The sequence below is a fragment of the Haliotis asinina genome, chromosome 3 (assembly GCF_037392515.1).
Source record: "Haliotis asinina isolate JCU_RB_2024 chromosome 3, JCU_Hal_asi_v2, whole genome shotgun sequence".
NCBI lineage: Eukaryota > Metazoa > Mollusca > Gastropoda > Lepetellida > Haliotidae > Haliotis > Haliotis asinina.
Genome location: NC_090282.1, coordinates 80,870,386 through 80,887,428, shown reverse-complemented (window position 1 = coordinate 80,887,428; position 17,043 = coordinate 80,870,386). Strand labels below are relative to the sequence as shown.

Sequence of the window (17,043 nt, the reverse complement as noted above, 5' to 3'; positions counted from 1 at the left end):
TACTTCCACAGAAGGCCTGAGTCCCTATATATACTGAGTCCAGTAGCAGACACTTCACTCTGCTACGAATAAAGACTCAAGGGACTCAACAGCCTTCTCTCTGTTTTTAAGGTAAGATTGTATTACTGCACTAGTTAAGGTCTTGAAGTTATATTGTGTGCACTCCACTTATGTGTTCTCCCTTTTGCATAGCCTTAACCGTACTTGTATATAGTTCAGCATACAACAAGGCAACATAGATGCAAATAGTGTGTTTATATATGTAGATATTAGTCTGTTAGTTCAATTGTACATTGACTGTTGATATGCCAAGTGATAGACAGTCATTACACAGTATGAGTACGTGTACTTTGTGGTAAATACCCGCAGGTAATCTCACGTAAATACCGGCTCATGCGAATATTGGCTATGATACGTCTATCATACGGTTAAGCATTTACGGTATTGGAATAATACAGTATGTAAAATACATGTATATGTAAATACATCAGTAACGCTAGAATGCCGTAAATGTAAGTGTCAGCAGTCCCTGTATGATATACAGTAGCTAGAATAAGACATAATAAATCCCTGTCTAGTATAATACACAATTTACTTTGCAATTGCACAAGCGTATTTGTTTTAATAACCAGTAATGCGCCCTAACGCGCGATTCAGATATTTGAACTCTACGAACTCAGTCGTACAGCTTTCGACCAAGTAACAGTACCACTCTTATGTCGCTAATTTTATATTTGATTGTAAGACATCTACTGTATCTACCGTGTATATTATTATTGTTTGGTGGAAGGATGGTCAAAATGGTAAATGCAGTGGTAAACATGTGACAGAACGCACATCGGGACTGAGTGGCTAATGATCCCGATGTGGAGACCCGCTCTGTCACTTACACACATTCAGAAGTCCGACGGCGATTCTTCATCGTCGACGTAGTCGTAGGTGGGGCGACGGCCTTGAAATGATTTAGTCTATGACAACACCCCTGAACGTCGTGGAGCTTTTGTCCTCAAAAGCGCTTTTTTTTAAAAATAGTGACAATACTGGATGTACATGTATACGGTGCATGGCATTAATTGTTGACGCGTTGACAATATTCTGGCACAGGCATCGATCATAAGTCACATAATCGTAATGGCATATACAAGAACGTCAAAGTAATAAATGAATCGAATTGTCAACATTGGTCAGGCGAAACATAACAATTACATCGTCGAATGTGTACACACAAAATACAGGTGAGCGAAGTATATTATTATTGTTTGAAATTTCTTTCTATATGTAATTACTCACTCTGCTACGAATAAAGACTCAAGGGACTCAACAGCCTTCTCTCTGTTTTAAGGTGATGGCCGAGTAGTCAGCTCTGCCAAGTTAATTCCCCCCAAATATCTTGTCGTCATTGTGACGTAGCCCAGGTCTGCATATACCAGACAGCCAAGCTACGTCACAAGTATGGAAACGCCTGCAGACAAAGTATCCCACACTGGATAAATCTCATGTTCAAACCCGACCAGCTGCAGATCCTGGTGTGACAGTGGTTCATTTTATACTTGGATGTGATAAAAACAAATGTAAACAAATGTCTAATAAATATAAAATATTAATAATAAATATGTGTTTCGTTCATATATGAAAGTGAGGGATGTAACTAGCAAGTAGTACTGAATGTCTGCCTGAATATTGCTGTAGAAACATACTGGTCCATCTCATGGATTATTTCAGCGACTCATTGTGTCTGTTTAAGGAACTGATGTTTAAATTCAGTCTACCGTCTTGGACATACAGTTTCATACACCAAGCAAAATTGCTATTATATATAGGTATAATCATATATTTGTTGAAGCACAATTCGGCTACGAACACAAATTGACACCTATTAGTGAGTCAATTGGGTTTTGAGCCGCTTTCCGCAATATTCCAGCAATATCACTTCAGTTTTTTTATCAGAAATGGGCTTCAAACACTGTACCCATGTGGGGAATCGAACCCGGACTCATCGTAACGAGCGAACGCTTCAACCACAAGACTACCCTACCGCCCCCAAATCAAACCAGTTAATTACACTTACACAATTACCTTCACTGGCCGTAAATAATGAAACTACGTATAGTTAGGATATGTACAGCCAGGGAACTGTATCGCTGTGAACAGTAAATTTGTCCCTTTGTTGTCAAGCAGAAATGATTAAAAGCGACCGAAACAAAGCAGCAGTGTGTATACAGGTTGAAGAAGATGTAAATATGGTTTCCTCTTTCAACGGTCGTGTAAGTAAATATTATGATAAGATATAACTTCATTATCCCGGAGGAAATTCTTTTTGTGTTAAAATCGGCCTCAAAACTTCCATACAAACTTCCAAAAAATATACACAATAATTACGTGCAAAGCGAAAGCAATTACCGGACACATGATTACTATTCAAAAACATTTGTTGTATTAATAACACAAATACTGGATGGTATGAAGGACTGTCTAGCTCTGTTTGTGTTAAGGGAAGGTAATTGAAAGCGGCGTCTAGATCTGACGCCCATGTTTAACCAGAGAGAAGGAATTTCTGTATACCAGAAAGATTCAGGCAAAGGCATAAAACCAACTAGAACTCAGTTCCAGACTACTTCATATGTGACGTCACCTACTACACGAAATATGGACAGACAAACACTGTTTTAAGGCGTGCATTAACTTGTCATGGCGATTAATAAACCTGGCATCGATCGTTGTGGTGGCATGTGAACTCAAAGTTTTCTGGTGTTGATTTGGATTTATCTCTAATCAGGGAGACTATATACAGATTGTTGTGGATTATCCCTGCTTTAATGATACGTTTTGTTATATGACGCTTGAGAAGATGAAGAGTGCGTGTGTAGCCGAACATGAAGGATACTAGGATGTCAAAACTACTTAATATATAGTTCCGTGTTCTTTATTAAAATGTTGTGTCAGCATTCTTGTTGAAAGCTCTGTCAACACGTCCGGGATAAACTTCGATGCAGTTCTGCTTACCCATTCAAACTTCTTTTAATCAGGGAAACCCTAACAGGTTGTAGATTGTCCCTGTTTTAATTCGCCGAAGATACAAGTAGTTTGATTTTAACAATGTTGATACCAAAAAAAACCCCGCTTCTTAAATGATGTAGGTGGAAGAATATATTATATCTTACAAGAAGGAAATTGCTCTTTCAATGGAGCTGTCAGATTTTTTTATTAAGTAGTGTCTCTTCCACTGTAAATTAAACAAACAGTATACACTGTTGATCGATAGACACAACGCGTTTGTCAACATGCCCATGTTAGTCAGCGTTCGTGGCGCGCATAGGATAGCAAAGCGAAAACGCAATTGACCTCTGACCTTGAAAACTGCCAGAGGTGGTATTTTTAGAATCCTACTCGCTTCAGACGAACACTGTATGTGTCCGTATTTAGTTACAATAGCTGTTGTCGCTGATGTGACTGAATATGGGCATTATGTACCTATTACACAGATAGGTGGATGTTGGTGAGAATCTTTCAGTCGACATGAAAGAACACGTTCACTGTGCAATGGGAAACAAGAGGCTCTTCAACACAAACTTACTGATATAACCCCAAGGATAGACGCGACGACCGACCGACCGACCGACATGGATGAATTCCTGTGTTACAGTCAGTTTGAACGGGATTATTACAACTTTCTACAGAGATTAAAGAGGTAAAATCATATTTTTTACTTGGTGAACAATTTTCAGACAGATCAATTTAAGCTATCTGAAAGGAGCGATATATGTATTTCCACTGCTCAGAAACCCGGAAGTAGGTTTTTAAAAGGTGTTCATTTGGCTCCCTGCAGCGATATTTCCTTACAATTGGATGTTGTTCATGAACGAAAACGAAGCGAATGCATCACGCGGTGTCCGGAGCTTGAATTGACACTTCTTGTGTTTATTTTGACGCCCCATATGTCGAAAGATCCCAGTAATTGTGGAAACTGTATAATTTAATTTTTTAAACATGTACCAGGGGGGAGAACGTAATCCGCAGTTTTGTACATGACATAGAGTAGCGGGGGACAGTTAGTTTGTACATAAATTTTAGGTTGGGACATTCACGTTGTACATAAGCTTCTCTCTGAAAACCATCACAACCCCGTGACATGAATTATGAACGGTCCCAAATGAACAGAAGGATCTAGAAATGAGAAATTACCAAACATTTCAGGAAGTGTTGTTATTGTTTGTTTGTAAGCATGGCATTGCACAGTGTGGCATGTTTTTATGTGAACAGGATAATAGCTGTTAGTATGTAAACCAATCAGAGCATGAGAGTTGTGTGTACGAGCCATCTGTATACTGACTGGTTTTAATGTGGAGGGTTTTTGCACACAAGACTCTGCATGCAGTGGTAAACTGGCATGTGACAAAACGACTGAAGGTTTTATATAACATTTGTAAGCCTACATTTGTAACATCAGTGAAAATGGAGTTCTTATATATGTACAGGACAAATTTAGTAAACTGACACCTTGTGAAAGCAAAGATTTTTATATTTTAACTTAAGTCAACTTCCAGTAAACAAACATGCAATGAATTTAATGAAGTGGGGGCTCTATATACATCTTATGTACACCAACAACCAGTTCAGGGAATACTATAGGTTAAACATGATATCTCCTGCAGCAAGGGTCCCATGACTCCATGGTGATTTCTGACATTAGGTGTATGCTAAAGTAAATGCTTCTAGTATACAGGCCAACTTCTGTAAACTAACATAAGATGAATGAGAAGTTAATGTGCGCAAGCCAACCTCTCTAAACCAAAATGCATATAAGGAGAGGTGTATGTGTACAGGCCAACCTCTCTAAACCAATATACATATAAGGAGAGATTCATGCATACAGGCCAACATATCTAAACCAATATACATATAAGTATAGGTTTCACATACACAGGCCTACACCTATTATTTACTGACATCCTTTTTCAGGCTGGGAGTCTAAGTAAATAATTCAACCTCTATTAACCAACACATGAAGAGGCAGGGGTTTATGTGTACATATTAATACATACAAACTATCATCCTCCGATTGCTAAAGGGGTTGTTGGCAGGTTAGCTTTTCAAAATCAATATCAGTAGTCAGCTTTCAATATGGAATCCTGATTGAAAATAAAGAAAGGACCTATTCTGTGAAATGAGTTGTAACTCCTTCAGGTTGGGACAGCAGATACTATTTGTTTATCCAAAAGTCCCATGTACTGAATGTTTGTGAATATGTTTCACTGCAATTTAAAAGTGTTGAGAGTTTGTCAAGTGAGTTCGCATTCCTAGCTGTAGCATACTAAGGTGTTGGTATTTTATAGACTACACCTCCAACGTACCTGAAACTGTCACTATAAGAAATACTATCAACATAAGCAACCCTGTGCAGGTCGTCAGAGATTTGATTGACCACAAGTTGATTGGACCACTGACTTTGTTCATGCATATCATTGTATTCCAGTCACTTGATTATCTGGTCCAGTCTCTATTTATTGTGTGACATCTTACTGCTCAACTGTTCACATGATAAGTGAGTGCTAGCTGTGTTTACAACAAGAAAACAAATCCATGTTCTACGAGTGATGTTTATCATGTATATTTCAGGGAGCAGGAGGATGAGCTTGAGGAGCTGGCCAGTGCTGGGAGAATAGAGTTGATGAGGGAGAAGCTTGAAAGTCTGATAGAAGAAGCTGGTGCTGCTGCTGATGCATCCTTCAAATACCGTCCAGATTCTACGGACACGGAAATATCTCTTCTGGAAAAACTTCGAACTGTTTCAAAATTACGAAATGACCCCATGTTCCAGGTTAAAACACCAGAGCCTTTGGTTGAGCCTAAACTAAACTGGCACCCTCCCCCACCTGACAGAGCAGTAGGTGTTGCTCCTACTATTGGTGTTAATTACTCTCCATTTAGTGATGACGATGACTCTGAATCTGGTACTACTTCTCAGGAGGTAAACACGTGTGTGGGAGGTGGTGGTCATGTTGTTGCAAGGAAGCAATATAAAGATTTGTCGACACTGGATAACTCACTGGTCCTTGATGATTTCAGCGATAGCTCAGACTCCGAATCAGAATCAGAATATAGGTTAAGTGAAGGTAATTTGAACTGTGTGTTGTTGATGATTCCATGCTGTGTTACATCACAGTGTGTGACATAATCAAGGTGAGCTCACTCCCAACCAGGATGCAGGGCCCTGACAACTCACTCTAGGATGTAGGCCCTTGACAACACATGCCAGGATGCAGGGCCCTGACAACACACGCTAGGATGTAGGCCCCTTGACAACTCTCAACAGGATGTAGGCCCCTGACAACACACACTACAATGTACACCCCTGACAACACACACCAGGATTTAGGCCCCTGACAACACATGCCAGGATGTAGGTCCCTGACAACACATGCTAGGACGTAGGTCCCTCATAACACATGCTATTTTGTAGGCCCCTGACATCACACGCTATTATGTAGGTCCCTGACAGCACATGCCAGGATGTAGGCCCCTGACAACACTTGCTAGGATCTAGGCCCCTGACAACACATTCTAGGATGTAGGCCCCTGACAACACGTGCTATTATGTAGGCCTCTGACAACACATTCTAGGATGTAGGTCTCTGACAACACAGGCCAGGATGTAGGCCCCTGACAACACATGCCAGGATGCAGGTCCCTGACAACACATGCCAGGATGCAGGTCCCTGACAACGCATTCTAGGATGCAGGTCCCTGACAACACATGCTATTATGTAGGTCCCTGACAACAACATGCTATTATGTAGGTCCCTGACAACACAAGTTAAGATGTAGGTCCCTGACAACACATGCTATTATGTAGGTCCCTGACAACACACGCTAGGATGTAGGCCCCTGACAACACATGCCAGGATGTAGGTCCCTGACAACACATGCTAGGATGTTGGCGCCTGACAACAGATGCTATTATGTAGGTCCCTGACAGCACATGCCAGGATGTAGGCCTCTGACAACACATTCTAGGATGTAGGCCCCTGACAACACATTCTAGGATGTAGGTCTCTGACAACACAGGCCAGGATGTAGGCCCCTGAAAACACATGCCAGGATGTCGGTCCCTGACAACACACGCTAGGATGTAGGCCCCTGACAACACACGCTAGGATGTAGGCCCCTTGACAACTCTCAACAGGATGTAGTCCCCTGACAACACACACTACAATGTACACCCCTGACAACACACACCAGGATTTAGGCCCCTGACAACACATGCCAGGATGTAGGTCCCTGACAACACATGCTAGGACGTAGGTCCCTCATAACACATGCTATTTTGTAGGCCCCTGACATCACACGCTATTATGTAGGTCCCTGACAGCACATGCCAGGATGTAGGCCCCTGACAACACTTGCTAGGATCTAGGCCCCTGACAACACATTCTAGGATGTAGGCCCCTGACAACACGTGCTATTATGTAGGCCTCTGACAACACATTCTAGGATGTAGGTCTCTGACAACACATGCCAGGATGTAGGCCCCTGACAACACATGCCAGGATGCAGGTCCCTGACAACACATGCCAGGATGCAGGTCCCTGACAACGCATTCTAGGATGCAGGTCCCTGACAACAGATGCTATTATGTAGGTCCCTGACAGCACATGCCAGGATGTAGGCCTCTGACAACACATTCTAGGATGTAGGCCCCTGACAACACATTCTAGGATGTAGGTCTCTGACAACACAGGCCAGGATGTAGGCCCCTGACAACACAGGCCAGGATGCAGGTCCCTGACAACACACGCTATTATGTAGGCCTCTGACAACACAAGCTAGGATGTAGGCCCCTGACAACACATGCTAGGATGTAGGCCCCTGACAACACACGCTAGGATGTAGGTCCCTGACAACACACGCTAGGATGTAGGCCCCTTGACAACTCTCAACAGGATGTAGGCCCCTGACAACACACACTACAATGTACACCCCTGACAACACACACCAGGATTTAGGCCCCTGACAACACATGCCAGGATGTAGGTCCCTGACAACACATGCTATTATGTAGGTCCCTGACAACAACATGCTATTATGTAGGTCCCTGACAACACAAGTTAAGATGTAGGTCCCTGACAACACATGCTATTATGTAGGTCCCTGACAACACACGCTAGGATGTAGGCCCCTGACAACACATGCCAGGATGCAGGTCCCTGACAACACATGCTAGGATGTTGGCGCCTGACAACAGATGCTATTATGTAGGTCCCTGACAGCACATGCCAGGATGTAGGCCTCTGACAACACATTCTAGGATGTAGGTCTCTGACAACACAGGCCAGGATGTAGGCCCCTGACAACACAGGCTAGGATGTAGGCCCCTGACAACACACGCTTTTATGTAGGCCTCTGACAACACAAGCTAGGATGTAGGCCCCTGAGAACACATGCTAGGATGTAGGCCCCTGACAACACATGCTAGGATGTAGGTCCCTGACAACACACGCTAGGATGTAGGTCCCTTGACAACTCTCAACAGGATGTAGGTCCCTGACAACACATGCTAGGATGTAGGTCCCTGACAACACATGCTATTATGTAGGCCCCTGACATCACACGCTATTATGTAGGTCCCTGACAGCACATGCCAGGATGTAGGCCCCTGACAACACATTCTAGGATGTAGGCCCCTGACAACACGTGCTATTATGTAGGCCTCTGACAACACATTCTAGGATGTAGGTCTCTGACAACACATGCCAGGATGTAGGCCCCTGACAACACATGCTAGGATGTAGGTCCCTGACAACACACGCTAGGATGTAGGCCTCTGACAACACAAGCTAGGATGTAGGCCCCTGACAACACATGCTAGGATGTAGGCCCCTGACAACACATGCTAGGATGTAGGTCCCTGACAACACACGCTAGGATGTAGGCCCCTGACAACACATGCCAGGATGTAGGTCCCTGACAACACATGCTAGGATATAGGTCCCTGACAACACATGCTATTATGTAGGCCCCTGACAACACACGCTAGGATGCAGGTCCCTGACATCACACGCTATTATTTAGGCCTCTGACAACACATGCTAGGATCTAGGCCCCTGACAACACATTCCAGGATGTAGGTCTCTGACAACACAGGCCAGGATGCAGGCCCCTGACAGCACATGCTATTATGTAGGTCCTTGACAACACAAGCTAGGATGTAGGTCCCTGACAACTCACAAGAGGATGTAGGCCCCTGTCAACACATGCTAGGATGTAGTCCCCTGACAACACATGCCAGGATGTAGGCCCCTGACAACACATGCTATTATGTAGGTCCCTGACAACACATGCTATTATGTATTTCCCTGACAACACATGCTAGGATGTAGGTCCCTGACAACACATGCTATTATGTAGTTCCCTGACAACACACACTAGGATGTAGTCCCCTGACAACACATGCCAGGATGTAGGCCCCTGACAACACATGCCAGCATTAAGGTCCCTGACAACACATGCTATTATGTAGGTCCCTGACAACACATGCTATTATGTAGGTCCCTGACAACACATGCTATTATGTATTTCCCTGACAACACAGGCTAGGATGTAGGTCCCTGACAACACACGCTATTATGTAGTTCCCTGACAACATACACTAGGATGTAGGCCCCTGACAACACATGCCAGGATGTAGGTCCCTGACAACACATTCTAGGATGTTGGCCCCTGACAACACACGCTATTATGTAGGTCCCTGACAACACACGCTATTATGTAGGTCCCTGACAACACAAGCTAGGATGTAGGTCCCTGACAACACATGCTAGGATGCAGGTCCCTGACATCACACACTATTATTTAGGCCCCTGACAACACATGCTAGGATGCAGGCCCCTGACAACACATGCTAGGATGCAGGCCCCTGACAACACGCTGTTCATAAAGGCATCAGTCAGATGGTCATGTCCCATCACTTCCTTGATTCAATTCACCACATATCATGACTTGATACACCACATCATATATCTTGACTTGATACACCATGATGTGACTCAGTACACCACATATCTAGACTTAATACACCATGATGTGACTCAATACACCGCATGTGATAACACGATACTTGACCTATAACTCCATACACCACATGATGTGACTCAATACACCACATGATGTGACTCAATACACCACACGATGTGACTCAATACACCACATGATGTGACTCAATACACCACATGTGATAACACGATACTTGACATATAACTCCATACACCACATGATGTGACTCAATACACCACATGATGTGACTCAATACACCACACGATGTGACTCAATACACCGCATGTGATAACACGATACTTCACATATGACTTAATACACCACATTGCATGACTCGTTGCACCACATGACATGAGCCAGTACACCCCATATAAATTGATACACCACATAGCATGTCATGATGCATCACATATGACTTGATACATCATATGGCATGACTCAATGCGCCATTCATAACATGATACACCAGATAGTATGGCATGACTCAATGCGCCATTCATAACATGATACACCACATAGTATGCCATGATACACCACAAAACATGACGATAAAAATCACATGATTCCATATACCACATATATCATTAGACTAGTGTAGAAATGACATGAAATCATGACTCCATATGACATGATCCGTCACATTACATAACTTGATCATCTTACGGATTCTTGTCTCTGAATCTACTCCAAGTTAAATGATCATACTTTGATAGTTTTCTTAGGCACTGGATTTACTCTAAATTGTATTAAATCCTGTGCCTAAAAGTTGATGGTATTTTGTGTACAAAATTTTCAACGGAGCTTTCTGTTTTTTGCATCAGATATAGTCGCCTTGCAGAGACAACAGTGGAATGAAATCAGTGATGAACTGTTTAAAACGGTTGAAGACAGGAGGAAAGTGAGCAACATTGACCCCTTGTTCAAGAACAAGTTGATCATATCTCTAGGAGGTCGTCCGGACCAGAAGATGAGAGAAGGCAAGAGTAAGACAAACCTTTTCCCATCAGTCTTAAACTTGATAATTAATTAGTTATTTTCCTTCATCTCAGAATTTGCTTGCAAAAGTGAACATTAATTGAGAAATAAATACTCTGAAGATTTAAGGAAGGAAGCTTTAAGATTAAACAAGTTGTTATACACACCCAGTCGTATAAATCCAGTAGGTGAACATATAACATAGAAGAGACTGTTGATGGAAAATAATGCGTGAATGTTCCCAACATCCAGCACTCGTTATCAGATCCTGCTTTGATGGAGATTGGATGGTTCCTATGTGTGAGTTTGGATTCACCAGATTGCCAATCATCAGTTGTCAGGTCTAGACTTGGATTGACTGTATTGCCAGTCATAAAAGGACAGGTCTAGATTTAGACTGACTCTATTGCCAGTGATAGGTTGTCAGGTCGAAAAATCGGATTGACCATATTACCAATCATAGGTTGTCATGCCGAGTGTCAGTTTGACTGTATTGCTAATGAGAAGTTGTCAGCTGGGGACTGGAATTGAATGTATTGCCAGTGATAGGTTGTCAGGTCTAGACTCGAATTGACTGTATTGCCAGGTCTAGTCAGGTCAAGACTCGGATTGACTGTACTGCCAATCATCAGTTGTCAGGTCTAGACTCGGATTGACTGTATTCACCGTCATTGGCTGTCAGGCCTTGACTCAGATTGTCTGTGTTGCCAGTCATAAGTTGACAGTTCTAGACTCAGATTGACTGTATTGCCAATGATAGGCTGTCAGGTCTGGAGTCGAAAAATCTGTATTTCCAATCATAGGTTGTCAGGTCAAGTCTCAGTATTGTCAATGAGAAGTTGTCAGGTGGGGACCGGAATTAACAGTACAGCCAATGATAGGTTGTCAGGTTGAGACTGAGATTGACTGTATTGGCAGTCAAAATTTGCAGGTCTTGACTTGAGTTGACTGTATTGCCAGTCATCAGTTGTCAGGTCTGGACTCGTATTGACTGTATTGCCAGTCATATATTGTCAGGTCTAGACTCCAAGCGATTGTCATTGGAGGGAATATTTCTGACAACAGTCTTCATCAGCAAGTTTGATCCTTAGTTCAGACAGTAGTTTGATAATTTCAGAGTGAATACCATATTTAGACAGTGTGCACAGTGATGTTTCTGTTGATGCTTCAATGAAAGTCAAAATATCTTGATGTTGAATCTGGTAAGTTAGTATTATAGCTTGTTTAGTGCAATACTGCACCACAATCAAACATGCCTGTATTATGACTTCTGGGAACAGCAGGTATGGTTTCTGCCTTTGTAGTTGCTTTATTATGGCTAAGCCAGTTTTACTTTTTCTTTTATGGATTTTGGTCCCTAGAAAGCTTAAAGGCAGTAGGGAAAGAAATAAGAAAAGAATCACAAGTCAAAGTAATATTCCTTTTTTTAATTTTTTTATAACTTTTTGTAATTTATGGAATGTATATGTTGCCAAAAGTGGTCTCAAAGTAGGCTTGTTGTAAGGTTACATTTTTGGCCAATGAAAATATTAGGATTTTATTTTTTGATTGAGAAAAGTGAATTGTAATACCGATACTTTTCTGCTTATTCTTGAAAAATATGATTGGAGGATACACCAAACAAGAAATAAAGTTGGTCTGGCTATACTAATATATGTAAATAAATTATGCGTGTTGTATAATTGGTGACAGATGACAATGAGGCTGAGCTTCGGATGTCTGTGAAGGAGCTAGGGCAGTGCTATATACACATAGGTCTGGCTGAGGTTCACAGAGGCAATGCTGACAAGGCCGGCACGGCCTATCAGGAGGCCTTGACCATCGCCGAGGAGGAAGGTAAGATTTTGTCACTGTCCATTCTAGGTGGAAACATATGTGTCTGTCAGGACTTTACTGGCAAACAAGAATTAGTTGGGCACTAACCTGACGATTGAACTGTATTAGTATAATGTATGAGTACCACCCACTGGCGCTTGCCATTCTGAGTGAAGGGGCCCCAGCTTGTCTGCGATCATGTGCTGTACAATGGGTAAAGTGCCCACCAACTACATGAGAGTCTTTTGAGCAAGGCATGTGCAACTACACATGGAATCAATTCCATCACCATGTATTGCACAAAAAGTAGCCTACATCTGCTCTCCCTTTCACAAACAAAATGTGTCTGTTCATTGCCATGTACTGCCTGCTTCTTTGTAACATCAATGTGGTGAGTCTTGTATCATCTAGTAAAATCTCTGTGGTTTAAAGGATTCATACAATTGCACACATGTGTGAATTATTCATAAATGATTAAAGATGTGACAAAAGCCTTTCCATATTCATAAGAACACCCTACTAAAAGCAAGGTCTGTTGTATTATTGCAATAGCGTGTGTCATAAAACACCACCAGAAAGTAACACCACCAGGAGTTTATGAGTAGTAAGAGTAAACTGTCCTACCAGTGGCACCCATCAGAAGCACAGGCTAACACAAGTCATTTGGTCAGCTGAAATATGTGCTTCAAAGTTAAAATAGGGAACTGCATCAGATATAAGTTTTTGACTGTTCAATATGGACTTTTCTTCTCAGGTTTATCCCATTAAAGTAGCTTTTATGTATTTCACTAAAACCTAGACACATGCATTCATGTATGTGAATCAGTGGTGGGGTAGCCTAGTGGTTGGAGTGTTTGCTTGTCACACCTAAGACCCTGGTTCGATTCCCCACATGGGTAAAAGCCAATTTCTGTTATCGCTGGAATGTAGCTAAAGGCAGTGTAAAACTCACTCACTCACTCACTCACTCAGGGAACAGTAGTCAGCAGTAGTAACTTTAACCCCTGTCTGCTGACTTGGTTCAAACATTTTCCTATGTTCACTCTTACACGAAACATGCTGAGAAAAATGTCTTACATGTAATTCTTCACAGTCTTCATGACTTCCTCCTGGCAGGCTACATGTAGTCATGTTGTTTGTCATGTTTGCAGACAGTGAGGAGCTGCGGTGGTCAGCTCTGGAGGGGCTTGGTGTTGTGGAGGGTATGAAGGGCCACAAGGAGGAGGCGGTCAAGTACTTCAAAACTGCCCTGGAAATATTGGACAACGAGTGGTCAACAACAGGAGTAACCTCTGTCCAAGATCGCATAACCGCCCGTATGGCTACTTTGGGATTTGCGCATGTAGGTGACAACTGCACACTGTTTGGAGAGTAAAGCTCTGTGCATTCGGTTTTCATTACCTTTGTGGGTGTCTTGCTGTTCACAGATAGTCAGTATGTAGTTGTATTATACGAGGGTTGGCTGAAAAGTTCTAAGTCTCACTGTGAAAAAAAGTTACAAAGTCCACGTTTGTAATTTAGTTTTCTACATAGTCCCCTTCCAAGTTCACACACTTTTGCCAGCAATGCTGCAAGGCCCGAATCCCAGTCAGGAAGAAATCTTCTTCAGCTACCCTAAAAAAATCAGTCACAGCGGAAATGACGTCATCATTACTTGCAAAATGGCGACCGGCGAGTTCCTTTTTCATTTTGGTGAACAGGTGGAAGTCAGAAGGAGCCAAATCAGGTGAATAAGGAGGATGGTCAATGAGTTCAAAGCCACAATCGCGGATTGTTGACATGGCCACCACCGATTTGTGAACAGGCGCATTGTCTTGGTGGAAGAGGACACCTTTAGCGATCATCCCTCGTCGTTTGGCTTTGATTGCTTCTCGCAACTGGTTCAGTAGATCAGCATAGTATCTGCCGTTGATAGTTTGACCTTTTTGACTGTAGTTTTGTTTCTGGTTGAAAGTGATGTATCCAGGTCTCATCCATGTTTACAAATCGTGCCACAAAATCATCGGGATCTGCTTCAAAACGACGCAAATTGTCAAGGGACGTCTGGAACCTGACACGTTTCTGTTCTGCTGTCAAGAGCTTTGGCACCCATCTTGCAGAAACTTTAGTCATTCCTAATTCGTTGGTGATAATATGCTCAACCCTCTCATAAGAGATGCCCACTACACTAGCAATATGTCGAGTAGTCAATCGTCGATCATTCATCAACATATCGAGCACTCGCGTGATGTTTTCTGGAGTGGTTGCTGTTGAAGGCCTTCCTGAGCGTGGGTCATCATCAAGGCTTTGTCTGCCATGCTTAAATTCTGCAGCCCACTTCTTTACTGTGGAAAATGAAGGAGCATCTTCCCCTAGAGTGGAGACCATGTCAGCATGTATCTGTGTTGGGGACATCCCTTTCTTTTGCAAGTACTTGATGACTGCCCTGTATTCAGTTTTGTCCATTTCTGATGATTTCAGAGGGTAGGTTTACCAAAAGAGCTGTAGTTGAGATAAAACTATTAGTACGTTTGTAGTTCTTGTGTCTATGATTCACTAAATGATAGTCCTCATTGGTGGCAAACAACTGTCTCTACCTGGTGGGGAAAAACCACTCAGACTGAGAACTTTTCAGCTGTGTATGGTTTCATAGCATAACTCGCTCCTACAGACAAGGTCGATGCTTACTCACAAAGAATCTTGACTAGATATTTGATGATATGCAGCACACAGGGCACAGGTCTTGGCATGATAGAAATGTGCATTTACCTAGATTTCATGTTGTTATCAACAAAAATATGTGAATAGTCTTCAAAGTTAATTTTTGTGAACAATTGAGATAAAATCATTTTCTCAAATTTCCAGTAACCTTCCTTGGGTGCTCTATGGAGAAAGGCTGTAAGCAAGTGGCGTCCCAAGTCTACCCAATCACAGGACAAAGAAGATCAATCTGCCCAATCAGTACTTTGTTTATATAATTACAATCATCAGTGACTCATTACATGTGAATGCATCAGTTCGTGGCTTCTCAATATCTCAGGTAGGAGTCGAATTACTCTTGATTCATCAATGTACGTTAATCCTCTGAATTTAAATCTGTGGCATTTGCTAAACTGCAGTTTATCGGTCTTCTTTTGCACCCAACTGACTATAGTTGTGGCACAAGACAGTTGAAGAAAGAAACCATGTATACCATTTGAGATTGTTTCAGTATTTATTTATTTAAAGACATATACCTAAATATTTTTTTACTTAGAGACCTGTTTGCATTCATGTGTACAATACTGGCACATAATGTTTTCTTTCAACAAAGGCTCATTGTCAGAACGTGTAAGAATGCTCATTGTGGAGTCTATGATATGTTTTGCACAGGAATTTATCAACTTGAGTATTGTACATGCTGAATTTGTGTCTTAATCTTCTCTGTGGATACATACATTCATACAAGTAGTGACAAAAAGATGTGACCTTGTTTTTCTTCATACCTCTGTATTAAACCATTAAATGACTTGTAAGGTGTTTGTTGTTGAATGTATATATTGCCCATTGGTCTAGGCTAACTGACCCTGCACAATTGCACCCTGGCTATCTGTCCCCTGACCATTGGGCCACCTGCCCCCCAGACAAGTCCCCCTTAGTGTGCATCAAGATATGACTTCAAATGTTAAAGGTTCAAGAGTATTATATGATAACTCAATAGAGAACAACAATACCCTAAGGTACCAGAGTGTTGGAAAACTGTCCTTCAACAAGATATAATTTGGAGGGATGTATTTAAATCCTACAGGAAATGTACACGTGATTGTAAGCTGTTAGACCTCCAATACAGATTTATTTACAGAATAATTTATACAAAGAAAGAACTACTGAAGATAGAATTAGTGGACAATGATACATGTAATCTCGGTAAAAATATGTCAGAAGACATATCCCATGTATTCTTCAATTGTGATTTAGTTAAAAACTTTTGGCAAAATGTAGAACAATTTCTACATACCCACCTCCAGTGTAATGTCTCTTTTACAAAAATCAGTATCATGTTTGGAATAAATTCAAACAATAAAATACTAAATCATATTTTACTTTTAGCTGGAAGATTCATTTATGTTTCAGATAATGAACAACATAGGCCCTCTTTTGAGAGATTTCTTAGACTAGTAAAAGACATGAGTACAACCGAAAAGTACATAGCCAGGAAAAACTATTAATTAGATCCCTTTATAG

At 41.8% G+C, this 17,043-nt stretch overlaps 1 protein-coding gene across 1 annotated transcript; it reads left to right on the top strand.

Moving 5' to 3' along the window:
- The first annotated feature begins 3,335 nt into the window (after nt 1-3,335).
- LOC137278559 (uncharacterized) lies at nt 3,336-16,330 on the top strand. The gene is made up of 6 exons (XM_067811000.1): nt 3,336-3,688; nt 5,617-6,113; nt 10,872-11,033; nt 12,718-12,861; nt 13,992-14,182; nt 15,685-16,330. The coding sequence occupies exons 1-6, from the start codon at nt 3,621-3,623 to the stop codon at nt 15,685-15,687; spliced, it is 1,065 nt and encodes a 354-aa protein (XP_067667101.1). The 5' UTR covers nt 3,336-3,620; the 3' UTR covers nt 15,688-16,330.
- Nucleotides 16,331-17,043: the final 713 nt, after the last annotated feature.

Coding starts and splice junctions, on each gene's coding strand:
- LOC137278559 (XM_067811000.1), top strand. CDS start 3,621: ATGGATGAATTCCTGTGTTACAGTCAGTTTGAACGGGATTATTACAAC. Junction 6,114..10,871: donor AGAATATAGGTTAAGTGAAG/GTAATTTGAACT, acceptor TTTTTGCATCAG/ATATAGTCGCCTTGCAGAGA. Junction 11,034..12,717: donor GAAGATGAGAGAAGGCAAGA/GTAAGACAAACC, acceptor AATTGGTGACAG/ATGACAATGAGGCTGAGCTT.